Raw genomic sequence first — 20,323 nt, forward strand, 5'->3', positions numbered from 1 at the left:
ACATGGGTCATTTTAACCCAGCAATAGAGTTAATTTAACTCACTAGTTGGGTCAAATGAACAACCCAACTTTCTGGGTTAAACGGGGGAACCCAGCACTTGGGTCGAAACAACCCAGCGCGTGTTCTGTCCCTATGTTGATCAGCAGTTGGGTTAAGGTTGGGTTATTTTTCAACCCAACAGTTTTTAGTGTGTGGTGCCCTCCGTCTCCTCCATCACTTCCCTCCTCTCTCCAAAAAGAAAATTACCTCTCTCCAGCTGCTCTGTGACCGGCAGCAGCAGCAGCAGCAGCAGCAGCAGCTCTTCACTACTCTACACATCACACACACACACACACACACACACACACACACACACACACACACACACACACACACAGTGATGTGGAGGCTGGAGGGCCGCTAGCTCTGAAATGACTTCAATGTAAATCAAGTCTTAATGAGGTGTAACGACCTCTGACTGGAACTTTTCATTAACTTCTGGAGATTTATCAGGTTTCAGTTCACTGCACTGCAGATTGGTGGCCTGAGAAACAGACGCCACTTCGGTCCAGAGCAGATTTCAACACAAAAATGTAACTTGGGATGAGCCTAGAGCCTACTAGTAGAGGCCTACTAACTCATTGATCCATGTCTTCGGCCTCCGTCCCCCATCCATCCCATCCCCAGGCAGGCTAACTGTTCGCTTTATCCAGATTTCCAGTCAAATATCAGGCTCACTGCAAAAACTCAAAATCTTTCCAAGAATTGTCTTATTTCTTGTCAAAATGTCTCATTTATAGTCAAAACTAAACTCTTTCCACTTTAAATAGAAGACTCATCACCTAAAAATGAGCTTGATTTTGGATCATTTTCATTTGTTTCAAACGTAGCCTATTTTCACGTGAAATAGCCTAAGTGGCTACTAGAAAAATCTGCCAGTGAAAGCAAGGTTGTAATAAGAAAGAAAAACTTGCTCCACTATCAGATTTTTCTACTTAGGCTATTCCAAAAATATGCTTGAAAGAAGTAAAAAGTGTCTAAAAAACAAGCTACTTTTTAATGTGATGAGTCTTATTTTAAGTAGGCTATAGCCTATTGTTTTGGCTAGAAATTGCATTTTGACTAGAAATAAGAGAGTTTTTGCAGTGCTGATCATTTAAACACAAATAGCCTACTAAAAACAATCTGTACACTGATGGAGCTTCATGAGTCTGTGTTGTGACAGCGAAGATAAACAGCCAGGCACTTCCTAATATTGTTTTAATGGGAGTTTGAGAATCGAGGCTAATCTGGAGTAAAATATCTATCATCGTATCTAAATATACTGTAGCATTAACAGCTCTTTATTCAGAAGTCTTCAGCCATGTTGTGTTATGAGACACAAAGTTGTTATCCTCTTAGGAGCTGCTTCCTCAGAAAAAGTGTAGCTCTGGTTAGCATGCTAATCTTAGCCAAAGATTTTTTTTTAAAAAGTGGTAAACGGAAGAAAGTGAGAAAGAGTAGTATTTCTTGTTTCCTGGTAAACAAACAGTTTTTGATGCTAACATTGGCTACGTAGCAATGCTAACTCATGTATGAGTAGCCTAATTATCAGCCTCCAGCAGCTAGTTAGCTTAGGCTTAGCTTTGACTTAGCAGTGCAAACAGCTGATCTGTGGCCGACATTTTATGAACATTTTTATAACAAATCCATCTGAAGTTATGACCTTTATTGTGAAAATACCCTCTGGACATGATCTCATCATGACAATTAAAAACTAATTGAACACCTCAGCTTTAAAAGGTTTAGTTTAGTTTAGCCTATTTCGGTCTTTTGTTTTGACACAGCACCTCATTGTGCAATGGAAATTTCAACTCAACATAAATACAGCAGCTAGACAAGGTCCAAGAAAAGATGACAAAACAAAAAATAAGCAAAAAGTAAACAAATACAAGGCTATATAAATAAAGAATGCGTGTAGCCAATACATTTAGACCGAAGATGTCAGCTTAAGCATAGGTTACAAATCAGGTTATGTTAGCCTACACTATGCAATCTAGCTACTGTTTAATTTTTATCAACAAAGTAAAAAGGTCTACAGCGCTGAAGGCACCACAGTTCATAGTTCTAACTTAGGCCTTCAAGTTGATCACCTACTTTGAAGTGTTTTAAATGAGGTTATTGTAGGCTACTAGATGTTTTCAGGTAATTTTTCCCTGGCTACCATTGTGCATCTGTGTGAATTGACTCTGATTTTTGAATTTGTGAATAGTCCTATGTATACAGTAGCCTAGACTATACACTGCAAAAACTCAAATTACCAAGTATATTTGTCTTATTTCTAGTCAAAATGTAATTTGTAGTCAAAACAAATCTCATTATACTTATAAGACTCATCACATAAAATAGCTTGTTTTTTGACACTTTTTAAAACTTCTTTCAAGCATATTTTCACTTGAAATAAGTAGAAAAATCTGATAGTGGAGCAAGTTTTTCTTCCTTATTAGCTACAAGCACAAAAAACTTCCTTTCACTGGCAGATTTTTATACTTATTTCAAGTGAAAATTTGTTTGAAACAAGTGAAAATGATCTAAAAACAAGGTGATGAGTCTTATTTTAAGTGGAAAGAGATCAGTTTCGACTAGGAATGAGACATTTTGACAAGAAATAAGACAAATATTCTTGGAAAGATTTTGAATTTTTGCAGTGTACCACTGAATCTGTCTCCTATGTTTTGATGGATAGCCTATAGCCTATAGCCTATATGACCGAAATAAACACAATGATAACATGAGAACGGTTTCATACGAGTAAAAGATTTATTTCACATTTTTTTCTTTTAAATATCACCAGCTTAGTTTGAGGAATCAAAGACATTTCAGGAAGAATTAAGGAGGCTCGTGTGCACAGACGGACGGACGGAGGACAGGAAACAGTCTGAGGTGTCCAGAGGACGGAGAAGAAGAAGAAGAAGAAAAAGTCCGACATGGAGTAACCGCACATAATGTCTTGTCTGCTGATGGTTGGGCTGTTAGTACGGACACAGTGTGCTGGTTTTACTCTGATGTCAGATCAGCTGTAAACATGAGCGCTGTCAGTTTGTGTGTGTGTGTATTCGGGGGTTAAAAACGTCTTCGTCCGATCCGTAAACCAGGTGGGAGTGGGAGGGGGGCTAACGGGGGCGGAGTTAAGAAGAAGCTACAGAGACACGAGGACGTCACGACAAGTAGAGACGGTCACAATCACAACACACACACACACACACACACACACACACAGACGCACACACATGCACACAAAACGTGGCCTCACTGGAGATTAAGCAGTGTGATGAACCCAACAGTCTGAGCTCTAAGGAGACACAGTTCACACCTGGATTCACCTGAGTCAAGGTCACAGTGGGGGTACCCTGCAAAAACTCAAAATCTTACCAAGAATATTTGTCTTATTTCTAGTCAAAATGTCATTTCTAGTTAAAACAAATCTCATTATACCTAAAATATGTATATTTATACATAAACATACATAGTTATACATTAAAAAGTAGCTTGTTTTTAGACACTTCACTTTTTTCAAGTCTATTTTCATTTGAAATGAGTAGAAAAATCTGATAGTGGAGCTTTTTTTTCTTTCTTATTACAAGCACAAAAAACTTCCTTTCACTGGCAGATTTTTCTACTTATTTCAAGTGAAAATGTGTTTGAAACAAGTGAAAATGATCTAAAAACAAGTTCATTTTTAGGTGATGAGTCTTATTTAAAGTGGAAAGAGATTAGTTTTGACTAGAAATTAGACATTTTGACAAGAAATAAGACAAATATTCTTGGAGAGATTTTGAGTTTTTGCAGTGTGGGTTAGCTCAGGTAACACAGTGGTGGTGTGTGGGTGGTCACGTTCTGGACCTGACCTGGACAGATACTGTTCACTTTTTCCACCAAGAGGCACATAGTGCTGCTGGTTCTGGTGCTGGAGCTGCTGCGTAACTGGGTCATCATAATACACACTAAAAAATGCTGGGTTATTTTCATAACCCATCTGCTGGGTAGCTGTGGATTTTGAGCTGATTGGGTTGTTTTTATCCAAGGTTGGGTTAAATATTTTGACCCAACAGATTGGGTTGATTTTCCCCGGGCTGAGATTTGGACGGAATCACTCTCCAGCTTCAGACCACAGAAAACAATGTAAATGGTAAGTAAAACTTAAATTATTAGCCTACAGGTTTGGTAGTTTAATGTGGTAGCCAAATAGTTGTGTCTTTGTGTTATTTAAAAACTTCACCTCACTCTGTGACTAGGTGTTTTTTTCCGTTTCATAGTAGAGCCATAGTAGAGCCATATTTGAGCCATAGTAGAGCCATAGTAGAGCCACTTTGTCTCTGAACCAGAACTGCTCTGGTGGAAAAGAGGCAACAGGCTGTTTGCTGTGTTTCCTGTATATCGATGGTAACTGGTGACGGTTCAACCCAGTGACCCGGTCCATCTGACCGCTGAGCTCCAGTGCAGCCGGGGGGGTGGGTAGTGGGGGGGGGAGGGGGGGTCAGAGTCACACAGGCACTTTAGAGAAATGACAAAAACACTACGAGTTCCATTAAGGCACAACAGATAACTACACACACACACACAGTCATACACACACAAGTCTTTGGGACAAGAACAGCATGATTCTGTCAGTGAGCACACACACACACACACACACACATGCACACGATACACACGCACGCACACACACACACAGCAGGACTCTGTGTGCTGATTGGTTAATGTGGTCGACGATGTTCTGTTTTCTTTTAGTTTCAGACAAATCAAACATCAGCTACATCTGCTCTGATTAAAAAAATAAAAAAGCTCATGAGATTAAAACAATAAAAACATCTAAATCAGGTGCAACAGCGTTCGACTATCCTCTGACTGCGGCTGCAGGTTCAGACCGGTTCTGACCGGTTCTGACCGGACCGAACCGGACCGACCCGTCCATCTAAAGTCACTGCACCTTGTTTCAAATACGTAGTGTCGGTCGCCACAGTTTAAAGTTTGAACTTTCATCTAAATCAGTGAGTCTCAGTCTTTTACTACCATGACTCACTAATCTAAATAATGAATTAGATTGATTAGAATTAAAAACATGTATATATATATATGTATGTATCATATATATATAAAGATGGTCATAAAACAGCAACAAATAGTTTGTTAACTAGTCTGAAGAAACTACATTCGAATGCTTCTATTACATTTAACACAAGACGACGACAGCAGCTCAGCAGCGCTACACAACCACCAGTAGCTACAGGTCTGAATGTGAAGAATAAAGCTGCACTTATTCTTCTTATCCATTTTATTTTATTTATTTATTTTTAATATCAAAAAATCCCATGAAACCCAACAATGACATCATCATCAACATATGAATAATTGTGGTGATTTTCCTGCTTTTTAGTCGTGAAACTTTAACGTGATTTACAGTGTAAATAAAACTGATTCAGTTTGATGTGAGAGGGGACTACTTTCTGCAGTGGAGTGATACATGTTAGGGTATTTATACTAAACCATGGGACAGCATGTGTGTGTGTGTGTGTGTGTGTGACTGACGTAAACAGTGACGCACTTGTGTGTTTTTAGCAGAGTTTTCCGATCGACACTGGATCGAAGCTGCTCACACAACAACAACAACTAACAGCTGATGGCAGATTGATTGATTGATTGATTTGATTTGATTGATTATCAGGATCATTGTTGTGTTTTCATGGGATCAGTCGACAGAGAGAGACACGACGACGGCGTAGAGAAGACGACGTCTACTGGATCTCATCAAACAGCTGCAGCTGCTTGGCCCCAATGAATCAGCACCTAGAATCAGCAGAGGTAATTAGACACACACACACACACACACACACACACACACACTTTGTACACAACACACACTGCTTGATGCATGCTCACCGACGCACCGACGTCACATTCATGCACTCTCTCACTCACACAAAAAGCATAACGAGTCATTAAACTCTCATGTGATCAATAATGTGAATGTCATTGGCAAAGTGTGAATATCAATAAAGATCAATATGTTTTTTTGTTTTTTTTTCCTTCATAGGTTCGAATGTGGAGAAGATTAAAGATGAAGTGAAGTCGTCCTCACTCCTCCTCCTCCTCCTCGGTGTGTGTGTGTGTGTGTGTGGAGGGTTGGTGTCTGGGGGGGGGTGGAGGGTCGTTTAACTGCGGGGGAGGAGACCCTTCTGATAGGCCAACAGGCCGGCTGCCGTGGCGACGGACAGGACGGTGGAGACGCCCATGAGCTTGATGAGGCCGCCGACCGACGGGAGGTTCCTCTCCCAGAAGGTGGTGACGAAGGGGAGGGGGACGATGTCCTGGGGGGGGGCAGAGAGGGGGGGCAGTTATTATTATTGTTATAAACTTTATTTAAAGGGACAACGAGGAGTTTCTATTTGGTTATAAAAAAGTCTCATATTAATGTGGATGAATCTCCGCTACCCACACTTGTTAATGGGCCCATTTTCGATAAATATATCGTTTTGTCTCTATCGTTATTTTGTTATTATTACATGGCTCTATTGAATGCTGCTCTCTGATAGGTCCAGCGCTGCGTTCTGCGGTCTGTTATTTCTGTATAACGGACCGTCGTCAAGTATAACAGACCGTTGCTACTAACTATGCAGGATATTTACCTTGTGTTTCATTTTTACCGTCATTAAACAGCTTCGGACTATTAGTGATGTTAGATAAATGACTTGTAACCTGTTACAAGGAGAGTGGAGGCTCCTTCCACATCGTGGCTGAAAACCAAACCTGCATCAGAGCCTCTGACCCGGTGTCACAGCTCTCCTCTCTTCTCCGGCACCGCGACTCCACGACACAAACGCACCCCGTAAACAGTAAAGTTAATCTCTTGTTTATGACAGATACGACTACACACAATACACACATCTTAACACGTGTATGGTAATCTATCGATCCACTGATTGATTATCAAAGGCTTCAAATGCACGAACGGGAGGAGGCTCGGCAAAACAGCGGAAGTGACCGGTCTTGCAGATTCGCTAAATGATGCAATTTTAAATCGATGAAAGTCGTATTTTGATCAACATTATGTTTCAAAATTAATTATTTCACTCGTAAACCGTATAATAAGCGGGATAATGTACAGTTGGTCGGTTGTTATGGAGAAATAAACCCCTTCATGTTGAATGAATGTTCCATACAACCTGTCGGGTTTATTTCTCCATAACAACCTCCTGACTATACATTATCCCTTACATATTAGTGGTGGTGGAAACGCTGGGCGAGCCGACCAGCGTTTCTTTACTTTTGGTTTCGTGGCGAGTCATGAGAATAACGCCGCCGAATCGCCGTTTATGGTCGGAACTACGACGGTATGTGATCGTCTTCCAACCTCTGACTTTAATTCTTGATGAATGAAAACATGAGTCCGTCTTGCGCCGGTCAAAGAAATGTACGGTGCGCGCGGAGGCTCATAAATGTAGTGAGAAAACGCTTCGCTTTTCCAAAACTCCTCGTTGTCCCTTTAACCAGGTTTGTCCTATTGAGATCCAAGATCTCTTTTGCAAGAGAGACCTGGCCAAGAATGGCAGCACATAAAGTTAAAAACAAACAGATTCAACACATGGGCTGTTTTCGAAACCGCATACTACCGTACTGCCTACTACATACTGCGTTAGTATGTACTGTATACTGCATACTGAATGTGGGAATCTTTTTTTAAGTATATTTTTTTAGCTTTTCATGCCTTGATTTGATTGAAGTTGGAGCAGAAAATCTAAAAGCTTTTTCTGTTCTGACCTTGGAACAGTAAAATGAGACTGTAGGTCCTATTATTCAAGATTAAAAGAGATGATAAATAAGATGTAATCATCAAAATAATAAATATTCAGATGATTTTCTCACCAGACTCTGAGGCTCCGGCTGCCAGATCTGATTCGGGCCGATTTTACCCATCGCACACATGACCTGCAGGAGAACAGAGTGATTTCATGAACGAGTCTAATATGTGACATCTACAGACCTGATCCTCTCACATATAAGAGGAAATATTATTATCACGAATAACACATAGAGGCTTAATACATATATACAATATTCTGACTCAAATGTATATGTGTGTATGTTAAGAATGAATCACATGCCAGTTAATTAAAAACAGCACACAGATAAAGAATGTTTATATATATTTTTTTCTTATTAATTCAGACCATGTCCGACACTGGGTAACACTTTATAATAACACTATTAAAGCAGAAGTAAGCGATCCGGTGGTTTTGTCTAACTTTCTGTCAGCCGATGGAGTTAGCAGTCCCCGCCCTCGTCCCTACGTCACCACATTCACGCGCATCCCTTGGCTGCACACACAGAGAGGACTGCCCCTTTATGCCGTTCTCTCTCCTCATTGGATAAAGGTTGTAGGATACAAGCAAAGTTTTCTCCTCGGCTCAGAGCAGAGCAGAGTGACTGACAGACCCGAGTTTCAGACCAAACACTCTATAGAAGTGATTGCTGTCGGAAGATATAACTATTTAAGACTTATATGAACACAAAAATATTGCTTACTTCTGCTTTAAGCATTAGTTAAATAATCAATTCTTCATTTATAACACATGAATCCACATTAGTATGTAGTTTATAAACACAGTTAGTGCTTATCAATGATTAGTAAAACATTTAACTGTGTTTATAAACTACATACTAATGAGTATTCATGTGTTATAAATGATGAATTCAGTATTTAAAGGGATAGTTCAACATTTTGGCAAATTGGCCCATTGCCATAATCCCTATAGTCATAGCAGTAGGTTCGTTACCTTTAATTGTCAGTGCAAGCTTTTTTTAGAACGGCGGAGCAGAGCTGTGAGCTGCTCAGAGCTACGCTACGGAGGCTCATGGGATTTCTTGGTTTCCCTCATCAAACTCATCAAATACACAATCCAACAACTCCACAACGCTCTGGTGGACAAGTGGTGACCTGCACATTCACCACGCTATGAGATAATAACACAACGTTACCAGACAGAGTTGTTTTAGAGGTAACGAACCCACTGCTATGACTATAGGGATTATGGCAACGGGACAAAATGTTGAACTATCCCTTTAATGCTTAACTAACGCTTAATAGTGTGTACTTGTTATAAAGTGTTACTGAAAACTGCTCTAAAAGTGTTTTATTTTGAAGATTTTGGCCTTTTACAGGAGGCGTGAGAGAAGAAGAGCCTCAGGTGTGGATGTCTGACGATCATAAAGCAGCTTCACAACAGTTTCAGATTAAAACAGTTTCCTCTGTGAAGCTAAAAAGAGAAGACGTGTTCTGCTTCGGTCCCGGGTGGAGCTGCTCTCACCTCTCTGGCCGCCCTCTCTCCGGCCTGCACCGCTCCCTCCATGTAGCCGCTCCACTCCGTGGCCGTCTCCGTCCCCGCGAAGTACAGCTTCCCGACCGGTTCCCTCAGCACCCTGCAGTCAGGAGGAAACACACACAGAGGGTTTTAAACCACATACACTACAATGAGTCTGTGCTGTAAAACTAGATCTCAACACATTTGACTCATTATCTCACTGTTGTGTGTTAACGATCTTTAATTTAAAACAGTTTGTCGTCCTGGATTTGAACCAAAGTGATGTTGTTGAATCCATTAATTTAATTAAGCTACAAAGCCCGAGTGAATTTCATTATTATGGGTTTTAATTAATTCAGTGAAGATGCTGTTTGAGATTTACTTCATTTATGATCAGGAATCTGCTAATTTTAAGACACTGAGCCTCGTTCATGAACCGTTCTGAAGAAGAAATTTGTTCTTAGCTACTATGAACAAACTCTACGCACACTCAGGAGCATACTTACACACTTTTGAGAGCTGACACTTGTGCCATATAATTGATTATTGTGTTTTTTTCTGATCTGCAGTTGTATAATATTATATCATTTGAATTATTTGAATGTTTTTTCTTCTAGTAATTATTTTACGAATCATTAGCAAAAGCAATTAAGTGACTGATCATGTGATATATGATAATATGATGTGTGGTCTCTCACTGCAAAAACTCAAAATCTTTCCAAGAATATTTGTCTTATTTTTTGTCAAAATGTCTCATTTCTAGTCAAAACTAATCCCTTTCCACTTTAAATAAGACTCATCACCTAAAAATGTATTTGTTTTTAGATCATTTTCACTTGTTTCAAACAAATTCTCACTTGAAATAAGTAGAAAAATCTGCCAGTGAAAGGAAGTTTTTTTGTGCTTGTAATAAGAAAGAAAAACTTGCTCCACTGTCAGATTTTTCTACTTATTTCAAGTGAAAATATGCTTGAAAAAAGTAAAAAGTGTCTAAAAACAAGCTACTTTTTAAATGTGATGAGTCTTATTTTAAGTATAATGAGATTTGTTTTGACTAGAAATAACATTTTGACTAGAAATAAGACAAATATTCTCGGTAAGATATTAGATTTTTTGCAGTGACAATACTTTTTTTTAACCGCAGATCTGAGATCAAATCATTTCACGGCTTCTCCATGTATTTTTTCTGTGAGTGTGTGTGTGTGTGTGTGTGTGAGACTCACCTGCCGTACTGGGTGAGGATACCTGGGGGGAAGTAGGCGGTGTAGCAGCCTCCAGAGTATTCCTCCTCACACCAGTTCTTCTCCTCGTAGTGCACCGGCTGAAACACACACACAGGTAAAAACACACAAACATACACACACTAGGTGAACACATGGATGGATGAACAGGTGAGGCAGCTGCATGTGTGGGTTTGACGACAAAACAAAAACTCACATTCTGTCACTTTGACTTGAACCGAATCACAATACAAGGTTAAATCTACCAAAATAAAAGCCCTGGTAAATGTGCACCTGACAGCTCACAGCTCACAGTGTCCTGTCGGCTGTCAGCGGGGAAAAACACAAAAACACAAAGACAAAAACACATTTTCCGTCCCGTGTGCAGCCACAGAGAAACAACAAATGGTGTCATTGTAAATGGAGCTGAAGGGAAACGACTGGAGGACTCACATGCAGAGCCTCGTCTGTGCCCAGCACGCGGGAGTAGATCTCACAGATCCTCTTCAGCCTGAAAGCAGAAGGGACAGAGAGAGTCTGCGTTAAACTCATCCTGCAGCTCGAGACAATTAAATAAGTCCAATAATTTTAAGCCAAAAAAGGGGTCAATGTCGAACAAATTACAACAGAACATGTCCTGAGTGAGGGAAAAAAAGCCCCGAAGAATCCCATTAGGGGAAAGTTAAGAAAAAGACCCAAATACCAAATATAGCCCATTCATAGCTGCGCCTACACTGCAAAAACTCAAAATCCTTCCAAGAATATTTGTCTTATTTCTTGTCAAAATGTCTCAATTTTAGTCAAAACTAATCTCTTTCCACTTAAAATAAGACTCATCACCTAAAAATTAACTTGTTTTTAGACAGTTTTCACTTGTTTCAAACTAATTTTCAATTGGAATAAGTAGAAAAATCTGCCAGTGAAAGCAAGTTTTTTGTGCTTGTAATAAGAAAGAAAAACTTGCTCCACTGTCAGATTTTTCTACTTATTTAAAATGGAAAATTTGCTTGAAAAAAGTAAAAAAGTGTCTAAAAACAAGCTACTTTTTAAAGTATAATTAGATTTATTTTGACTAGAAATGCCATTTTGACTAGAAATAAGACAAATATTCTTGGTATGATTTTGAATTTTTGCAGTGTATTAATTATTTTTCTCACGTGAATATGGTAACATTTTTAACCTTTAGATATCTTCATGAAAATTACTGAGTTGATTACTTACATTAAGACAAACAAAAAATGTATTACAAGTTTTTTGAAATTCCTTATTAACATGAGCAAATTTGCATAAATTTGCATAAATTCCACCGTTTTGACGGCACATGTATATACATGTATAAAGGTGCTGTGGTGGTACCGGCATGAAAACTGGAATGAGTTGACTCCAGAGGTTCATAAAGGTGTGTATTGTCTTGAAATTTCAGACCAAGCCACAGAGTTTACTTTCACTTTCGTCAACTTACCAACTGTAGCTTTAATGAGCTTGGGCGCTTATAGGCTACCATGTAAAACGAGAAATCTTGAAAAATTGCAGTCATCTTGAAATTTAAAGTGGTTTCTTGTCGGCTGACCGATGGAGTCAACTCATTCCAATTTTCATGCTGTTACCACCACAGCACCTTTATACACTGCTCAAAAAAAATTAAAGGAACACTTAAACAACACATTGTAACTATGTAACTGTATATCACACCCGTGTGAAATCAACCTGGGATGATAATTTTGATTTACATTGATCATTTTTATGTTATTTTGTTCTCAACACACTCTACTATATATTGAATAACGATTTTAAACTGCAATATTTCATTAATTGAGATCTAAGAAGTGTTGTTTAAGTGTTCCCTTTATTTTTTTGAGCAGTGTGTATATACATGTGCCGTCAAAACGGTGGAATTTATGCTAATTTATGCAAATTTGCTCATGTTACCAAAGAATTTCAAAAAACTTGTAATACATTTTTTGTTTGTCTTAATGTAAGTAATCAACTCAGTAATTTTCATGGAGATATCTAAAGGTTAAAAATTTTACCCTATTCACGTGAGAAAAATAATGAATAGGCGTATGAATGGGATATATTTGGGTCTATTTTTCCCTCACTCAGGACATGTTGAGGATACAAAATCAGCTGAGTTTGCTTCTGTTGCGATTTGTTCAACCTTTTTTCATAAAATGACTGGACTACAAGACAGATGTGGTCTCCATGGCGACACACCCACCTCTCCTCCTTGGTCAGTCCACACAGTTTCCTGCACTTACGGGCGAGGATGAATCTGGAGGAGAGAGAGAGAGAGAGAGAGAGAGAAGGATTCAGTCAAACAAACGGACTTTCATCATCTATCAATAATCTATAATCTATAATCGATCTGATCTGATCACCCCATGATTGCGGGCACGCTCCCGTCAGGCTTTGTGTCATCCAGCGTCAGGCCGATGGGAGCGCCCTCCTCCTCGATCACCATGCTGCCGCAGTAACCTGAACACAACACAGGTGGTTAAAAAAACACCTATTTTTTAGGCCTTTTCTCGAAAATTGCATATCCATAATAAAATGAGTCGTATATCTCTGCAACCACAAGGTCTACGCTGCAAAAACTCAAAATCTTACCAAGAATATTTGTCTTATTTCTAGTCAAAACAAATCTAATTCTACTTAGAATAAGACTCATCACATAAAAAGAAGCTTGTTTTTAGACACACACTTCTTTCAAGCTGATTTTCATTTGAAATAAGTAGAAAAATCTGATAGTGGAGCAAGTTACAAAAAGCACAAAAAACTTGCTTTCACTGGCAAATTTTTCTACTTATTTCAATTGAAAATTTGTTTGAAACAAGTGAAATGATCTAAAAACAAGTTAATTTTTAGGTAATGAATCTTATTTTAAGTGGAAAGAGATTAGTTTTGACTAGAAATGAGACATTTTGACCAGAAATAAGACAAATATTCTTGGAAAGATTTTGAGTTTTTGCAGTGTATTTGAATACTTTTGGTGTCATAGTAAAGGTAAAAACAATTGAGAAATTGCTGAGATGTGTAAATTTCAGTATATGTGTTACTGGTGAAGAGTAAATGAAGATGACACACAGAAAAAAATTAATAAAATTAATATTCGCCTAAAAAAAAATCATATTTTTGATGAGTGTCCTTTAGAATAATGCTATCGAACCTCAAACTCTCTATAAAATCATTGTACAACATATGAACTTTGTCTCTGCAGTGGTTGATTCTGATTAATTGAAGCAGGACAAAATTATTGAGATTTTACTACAAAATATTCAGACGAACTTTCCAAAATGTCCATTTATAAGGTCAGGTATTATAATAGGTTATAATTGTTAGTAACTCACTGACAATGCCCACATCGATAATGCATTATTAATATAGTTATAATGTGTTATAATTGTCTTATAAACATGTATAACTATCATTATAAACACTCATAAATTATCATAAGGCTTTATAACAATAAGCATAACACATCATAGAGCATTTTATAATGGCTTATAAGGTCTTAGTATTATAATAGAGTTATAATGCTCTATAATGTGTTAGTCTTATGTGATTTATGAGTGTTTATAATGATAGTTATGCACGTTGTTATTATTATAAGCCAATTATAACACATAATAATGCATTATAAATGTGGGCATGGTCAGCGAGTTACTAACAATTATAACATATTATAATACCTGACCTTATAAGTCATGATAAAATGCTTTATAGTGTGTTATGATTATTGTTATAAAGCATTATGATCATTTATGAGTGTTTATAACTATAGTTAAACAGTGTTATAACTGTATTATATCTCATTATAAGCATGGTTATAATGTGTTATTATAGAGATAGGCGTCAAGTAAAGTGTTACCCTAATATTCTTTCATTTCCAGGCTTTGTTTTTCAACTGTTTGGATAAAAACAAAGTCTGATGAGATGAGACATGTGGCGTCTCTGCAGGACGGAGCGATGTGAGTTTAATGAAGCAGAAAATTAAACTGTGTTTTGTGTTTGTTGCTTGTTTGTCTGATAGAAAAGTTGTTTCCCAGTAAAAAAAAAAAAAAAACTGAAAATGAGAAAAGAGGCTGAAGCTGAATGTGACTGATCTGTTTTGGAGCACTAGGATCATTTGTCTCTTGATGTATTGAGTCGTTTCATCTTTTCTTAATGGTGTGATATGAAAGATGTATTCCTTCTCACCCTTCTGCCTCCAGAAGTTCTCTTTGTAGTAAACCATGCACTTGATGACCGAGCCCATGGGCACGCGGCTGATCAGCTGGTTCCTGAGCGGCGGCAGCTCGGGGTTAAAGTGCATCTTCATGTTCATACCAGGAGGCGTGGCCACGACCACGTACTTCGCCTGAGAGAGACAGAGAGAAACACACACACACAAACAGGTTGGTGCACTGCAAAAACTCTATAAGAATATTTGTCTTATTTCTAGTCAAAATGTCATTTCTAGTCAAAACAAATCTCATTATACCTCAAATATGTATATTTATACACATACATACATAGTTATACATTAAAAAGTAGCTTGTTTTTAGACACTTTTTACTTATTTCAAGCATATTTTCACTTGAAATAGTGGAGCAAGTTTTTCTTTCTTATTACAAGCACAAAAAACTTCCTTTCACTGGCAGATTTTATTTCAGGTGAGAATTAGGATAAATATTCTTGGAAAGATTTTGAGTTTTTGCAGTGTGTGTGAGCTGCAGCATCACATGGCGCATGGCAACCAGTGGATGGCAGCACAGAACTACGGACGAACTTCTGTATAAATGTGTGGACAAACAAATCCTGTGACCTCCAACATCGACGTGAAGCTGCAGGTTTATTGAAAGCGGTCGAGCTAATAGATTTTCAGACCTTATAGAGCAAAGAACAGATCATTTACCAGAACATTTTACAGCTGGAGCTGCAGGAAGAGGATAACAGACTGAAGCTTGATTTTAAACATACAGTACATTTGCAAGGCTAAGATTAAAGGGATGGTTCAACATTTTTGGGAAATTGGCCCATTGCCATTAATCCCTATAGTCTTAGCAGTAGGTTTGTTACCTTTAATTGTCGGTGCAAGCTGTTTTTAGAACGGCGGAGCAGAGCCATGAGCTGCTCAGAGCTACGCTACGGAGGCTCATGGGATTTCTTGGTTTCCCTCATCAAACTCATCAAATACAGTACACAATCCAACAAGTTGTGACCTGCACATTCACCACGCTATGAGATAATAACACAACGTTACCAGACAGAGTTGTTTTAGAGGGAAATTCATGCAAAACCGCTGATGCACGTTGCCTTCAGGGACAGTTTTTCATCAAGCAGTCTCTGTATTTCCCTCTAAAACAACTCTGTGTGGTAACGTTGTGTTATTATCTCATAGCGTGGTGAATGTGCAGGTCACAACTTGTCCACCAGAGCGTTGTGGAGTTGTTGGATTGTGTATTTGATTAGTTTGATGAGGGAAACCAAGAAACCCCATGAGCCTCCGTAGCGTAGCTCTGAGCAGCTCACGGCTCTGCTCCGCTGTTCTAAAAATAGCTTGCACCGACAATTAAAGGTAACAAACCTACTGCTATAACTATAGGGATTATGGCAATGGGCCAATTTGCCAAAATGTTGAACTATCCCTTCAAAACAAATGTGCATTTCTGTTGCAGGTGTAATATAAAACTATGGCATTCACAAAGCAAAGAACTGAAAAGTTGTACAAGTATATCTTATCGTTTAAGTAAATGGTTTAAAAAGAAAAAAATAAGTGCCTAAAAAAAGAAGAAGGAGAATGAGAAAAAGAAAAGATAGATAGACGAGCTATGTCCACTGCTATGCTATGTTTTTTTTTGTTTCATTTTACTTGTTATTATTATTATATGTTTCATCATCTTTCATTTTTTGAAATAGTGTATAATATTGGTGTTGATATTAAGCCAATATAATTATATAGAAAGGGGCAGGTACTATAAGCTTTTCTTCATCCTGCTCCTTTTCATGTATGGTGACTATGTGTAGCTACATTATGTAAACATGTGCAACCATGTGAAGTATGTAAACCATGAATGGAACAAATCAAAATGAAATGAAATACAGCCCTACGTTAATTAAAACAGAGAGTGTTATTGATATGTATAATTATTTATAATGTCTCTTCCTGAGTGTTTGTGAAATGATTCATGGGCGGAAAAAACGAAGAAAAACATCAAACTTCTGCGTCACTTTCCTCCCATCTAATGCTTCTTTATGAAATATTGAACAATATGAAATCTTTATTTAAATGAAACCAGATGTTCAGAGGAGAAGACGTCAGGAAAAATAAGAGAGCTGCTATATTTTATAACTTTACTGTTTGTTTACAGACGTAAAACCCTGATTACAGCTGTTATCATGAATATAAATAAAGTATAAAAGGTCACACCAGACAGACAGAAATGTTCCAGTTAAATCACCACCAGACTGGTGTTTCCACGGTTACTGTACCTTGTAGGTCTGTTTGTCCAGCGTCTCCACCACCACCTCGTCGCCGCTCTGGTCGATCCTGTAGACGGGAGACTGCAGCTTCACGCGGTCGCCCAGCTCGCGGGCCATGCACTCGCTGATCTGCCCCGAGCCGCCCACAAACTTCCTCTCCTGTAGGAAGACAGAGAGAGAGAGAGAGAGAGAGAGAGAAGCTGTCAATCAATCACTGCTTCTAATTCAAATTCGCGGGGCAGATACCTTCTCTATTTTCAAAAATCGAAGCAGAAGTAAGCGATATTTTTGTGTTAATATAAGTCTTAAATAGTTATACAGTATCTTCCGACAGCAATCACTTACATAGAGTGTTTGGACCGAAACACGGGTCTGTCAGTCACTCTGCTCTGCTCTGAGCCGAGGAGAAAACTTTTCTCGTATCCTACAAGTTTTATCCAATGAGGAGAGAGAACGGCATAAAGGGGCAGTCCTCTCTGTGTGTGCAGCCAAGGGATGCGCCTGAATGTGGTGATGTAGGGACGAGGACCAATAGATCCATGACGAGGGCGGGGGCTGCTAACTCCATCGGCTGACAAGATGTTATAGTGCGTTCAGGGCAACTCGTAACTCATGTTTTTCCGACCGTGAAGTCGTACCAGTTCTGGTACGACTTCACGGGTCAGAAGTTACGAGTGGCCGTTATAGTGACTTTCACAGGTAAAACAGGTCGGAAAAACACGAGTGGGTTGCCTGGAACGCTACAAAGTCGTAAGTTGTGACTTGAAGCTGTAATTTACAGTTTCAAAAGCCTGCCTGGAACGCAGCATTAGCCAAAACGACCGGATTGCTTACTTCTGCTTTAAACGAATAAACTAAACTAAACTAATTCGCGGGGCAGAAACCCTCTCTATTTTCAAAAATCGACTTAAAACATCCCGATCAACAGCATACTGTATTTTCACTAATGGTTTGCATTGTTGTAAACCCAAGCTCAGAACCTATTGCCAGTTGAAAAATGTGTATTGTTCAGAACCCTATGTGACTTTGCCATTGGATAGATCCAAGAGATTACCATAGCTGGTAACTTTTTATTTTTTGTAACTGAGAACTACCATCGTTGGTGTTACATCTGCCACTGTGGCCACTTTCATGTTTTACTTATTATTACTTTATTTATTACTATCAATACTGTGAATAATCATGCTGCTATGAGCACTTTGCACTTTGTCCACTACACAGTTACTGTACTGATATGTCCACCACACATAGTGTATGACAATCAACATCTTGCTGCTATAAGCACTTTGCACTTTGCCTACAATTTCCTTTTTGGTGTTCTGTGTTCCTCCACTCTGAATGAGGAGATGTACGTCTGTGTTTTCAATGTTGTCCCCCTGTTGTCCATGTGGCTACTTGTGCGGCGGTGTGTGTGTTGCCTCTGTGCCGTCCAAGAGTTCACCTGTGTTGTTCTATGTCTTGGGTTTCTCCTGCATTTTACTGTGATCTGTATTTTTCTGCAAACTGTATTTTATTGTGATTTGTATTGTGAGTTTTATGTTGGGACTACAGATGGAAATTAGCCCTAGTGGCTAAATCTGGTACAACCATCTCTTCTTTGTTCAAAAACTGATTAAAGGTATTGTACACTGTCCTGTGATAATAAACTAAACTAAACTAAACTAAGATCTTTATGTGCCCAGTTGAGGGCTGGGATTCTCCCTCTGGCAACAGAAGTAGGTCGGTTTAACTCAGTAGGTCGGTTTAACTCAGTACCTGAGGAGGAAAGACTATGCACATTATGTAATTTAAATGTAATCGAGGATGAACTGCATTTTGTGTTTCATTGTCCGTCATATGACGAAGCCAGAACAGGCAGTTTTTGTTTCAGAAAATACAACATGTGAAGCCTGAGCTGTTTTGGGTTGATGATGAGGTAAAGTTGGAATGGTTCTTCAGAAAAGAAGTCTTTACTATAGCTACTTTCATAAAAAGTGCCTGGTCAATAAGAAAAAGGGAATTATTTATGTGAATTCCATGTGGTTCTTGTTTTGTCTGTGCTCTGATGATTTTGTTTGTTGTCTAAATATGAAATGTGTCTTGTAAGCTCCTGTAGGCTGGGGGCCTTAATTGGTTCATGGCACTTAAATAAATATAAATTCATTCATTCATTCATTCATTCATTCCTTTTAAATAGAGCATATACTGTAGTTAGGAATCTGAGTATGGCATCTTTTTTTTTTTTATAAATGTCTTCCTAAAAATTGATTTATTTTAACTTGATTTATTTTTAACTTGGCCTTATTACACAATAGGGTTTTATCATTGCTATTGTTTTATTGTCTATCACTGTGTATTATTACTTTCTGATTGTTGATTAATATTGTTTTTAGTTGTTTGATGTTTTGTTTGAAGCACATTGAGATGCATTTTATGTATGAAAGGTGCTATATAAATAAAATTATTATTATCATTATTATTATTTGGACCGACTCTGCTCAGAGCAGCTGATAAATCCTTCACTTAGCCGATCAGATCTGTTGATTCATCCCGGTTTTATCCTCCGTTCTGCCTACATCGCTCACTGTGAATTCCTTAAACCACAGGGAAAATGTGTTTGCACAGCTCGAGCTGCTGACTGACTGACGGGGCGGACGAGGACGAGGGCGCTGCCAAAGCTCTCCGACTCCTACACAAAAAATTAAATAGACGGTGACTTGGGGCGGTGCGTGGCGCAGTGGGTAGAGCGGCCGCCCCATGTAGAGGCTACAGTCCTCGCCGCAGGCGTCCCCGGTTCGAATCCCGCATCGGGCAGACCTTTCCTGCATGTCATTCCCCCTCTCTCTGCCTCCCCATTTCCTGTCTATCTCTACTGTCATCACTATCAAATAAAGGCAAAAAGCCGAAAAATATACTTTAAAAAAAAAAAAAAAAAAAAAAAATAGACGGTGACTTTTTCCATATGGTTAGTGTCGACGTCTGCCTGTTTCTCTCCCTGGTCGCTAACACATGCCGTGCATTCCTCCGTGGCGTTTGGGTGAATTTTTCCTGCCAGTCGGCGGAAAATTAGCAGCTGAATGAAGCTAAATGGTTTTTGGCAGCGAGGCAGCGGCGAGGTCAGTCTGAGCTTCGTCTGCTCTGATGAAAGACGAGCTGATGCAACGTTTTACAGCTTTAAACAAGACGACAGCTCAGGTGGGTGTGTGTGCACTGCAAAAAATCAAATATTTTACCAAGAATATTGAGTCTTATTTTTAAAAAGTCTTATTTCTAGTCAAAATGTAATATCTAGTCAAAACTCATCTCATTCTACTTAAAATAAGACTCATCAAATAAAAAGTAGC

General features: G+C 38.7%; 1 protein-coding gene across 1 annotated transcript in view; it reads right to left on the reverse strand.

The window, feature by feature from the left end:
* Window positions 1-5,413: 5,413 nt before the first annotated feature.
* maoa (monoamine oxidase a) overlaps window positions 5,414-20,323 on the reverse strand; it is a 60,417-nt gene continuing 45,507 nt past the window's right edge. The window contains exons 7-15 of the mRNA XM_085766090.1: window positions 17,010-17,159; window positions 14,736-14,895; window positions 12,917-13,013; window positions 12,757-12,810; window positions 10,992-11,049; window positions 10,542-10,639; window positions 9,325-9,436; window positions 7,883-7,945; window positions 5,414-6,327 (exon numbers count right to left, since the gene is read on the reverse strand). Of these exons, the coding sequence (XP_085622216.1) occupies window positions 6,172-6,327; window positions 7,883-7,945; window positions 9,325-9,436; window positions 10,542-10,639; window positions 10,992-11,049; window positions 12,757-12,810; window positions 12,917-13,013; window positions 14,736-14,895; window positions 17,010-17,159 (948 nt within the window). The 3' untranslated portion in view covers window positions 5,414-6,171. The remainder of the gene's footprint in view (window positions 6,328-7,882; window positions 7,946-9,324; window positions 9,437-10,541; window positions 10,640-10,991; window positions 11,050-12,756; window positions 12,811-12,916; window positions 13,014-14,735; window positions 14,896-17,009; window positions 17,160-20,323) is intronic.

Source organism: Trachurus japonicus, chromosome 21, assembly GCF_045865225.1.
Source record: "Trachurus japonicus isolate A0001 chromosome 21, Traja_1.0".
NCBI classification, from domain to species: domain Eukaryota; kingdom Metazoa; phylum Chordata; class Actinopteri; order Carangiformes; family Carangidae; genus Trachurus; species Trachurus japonicus.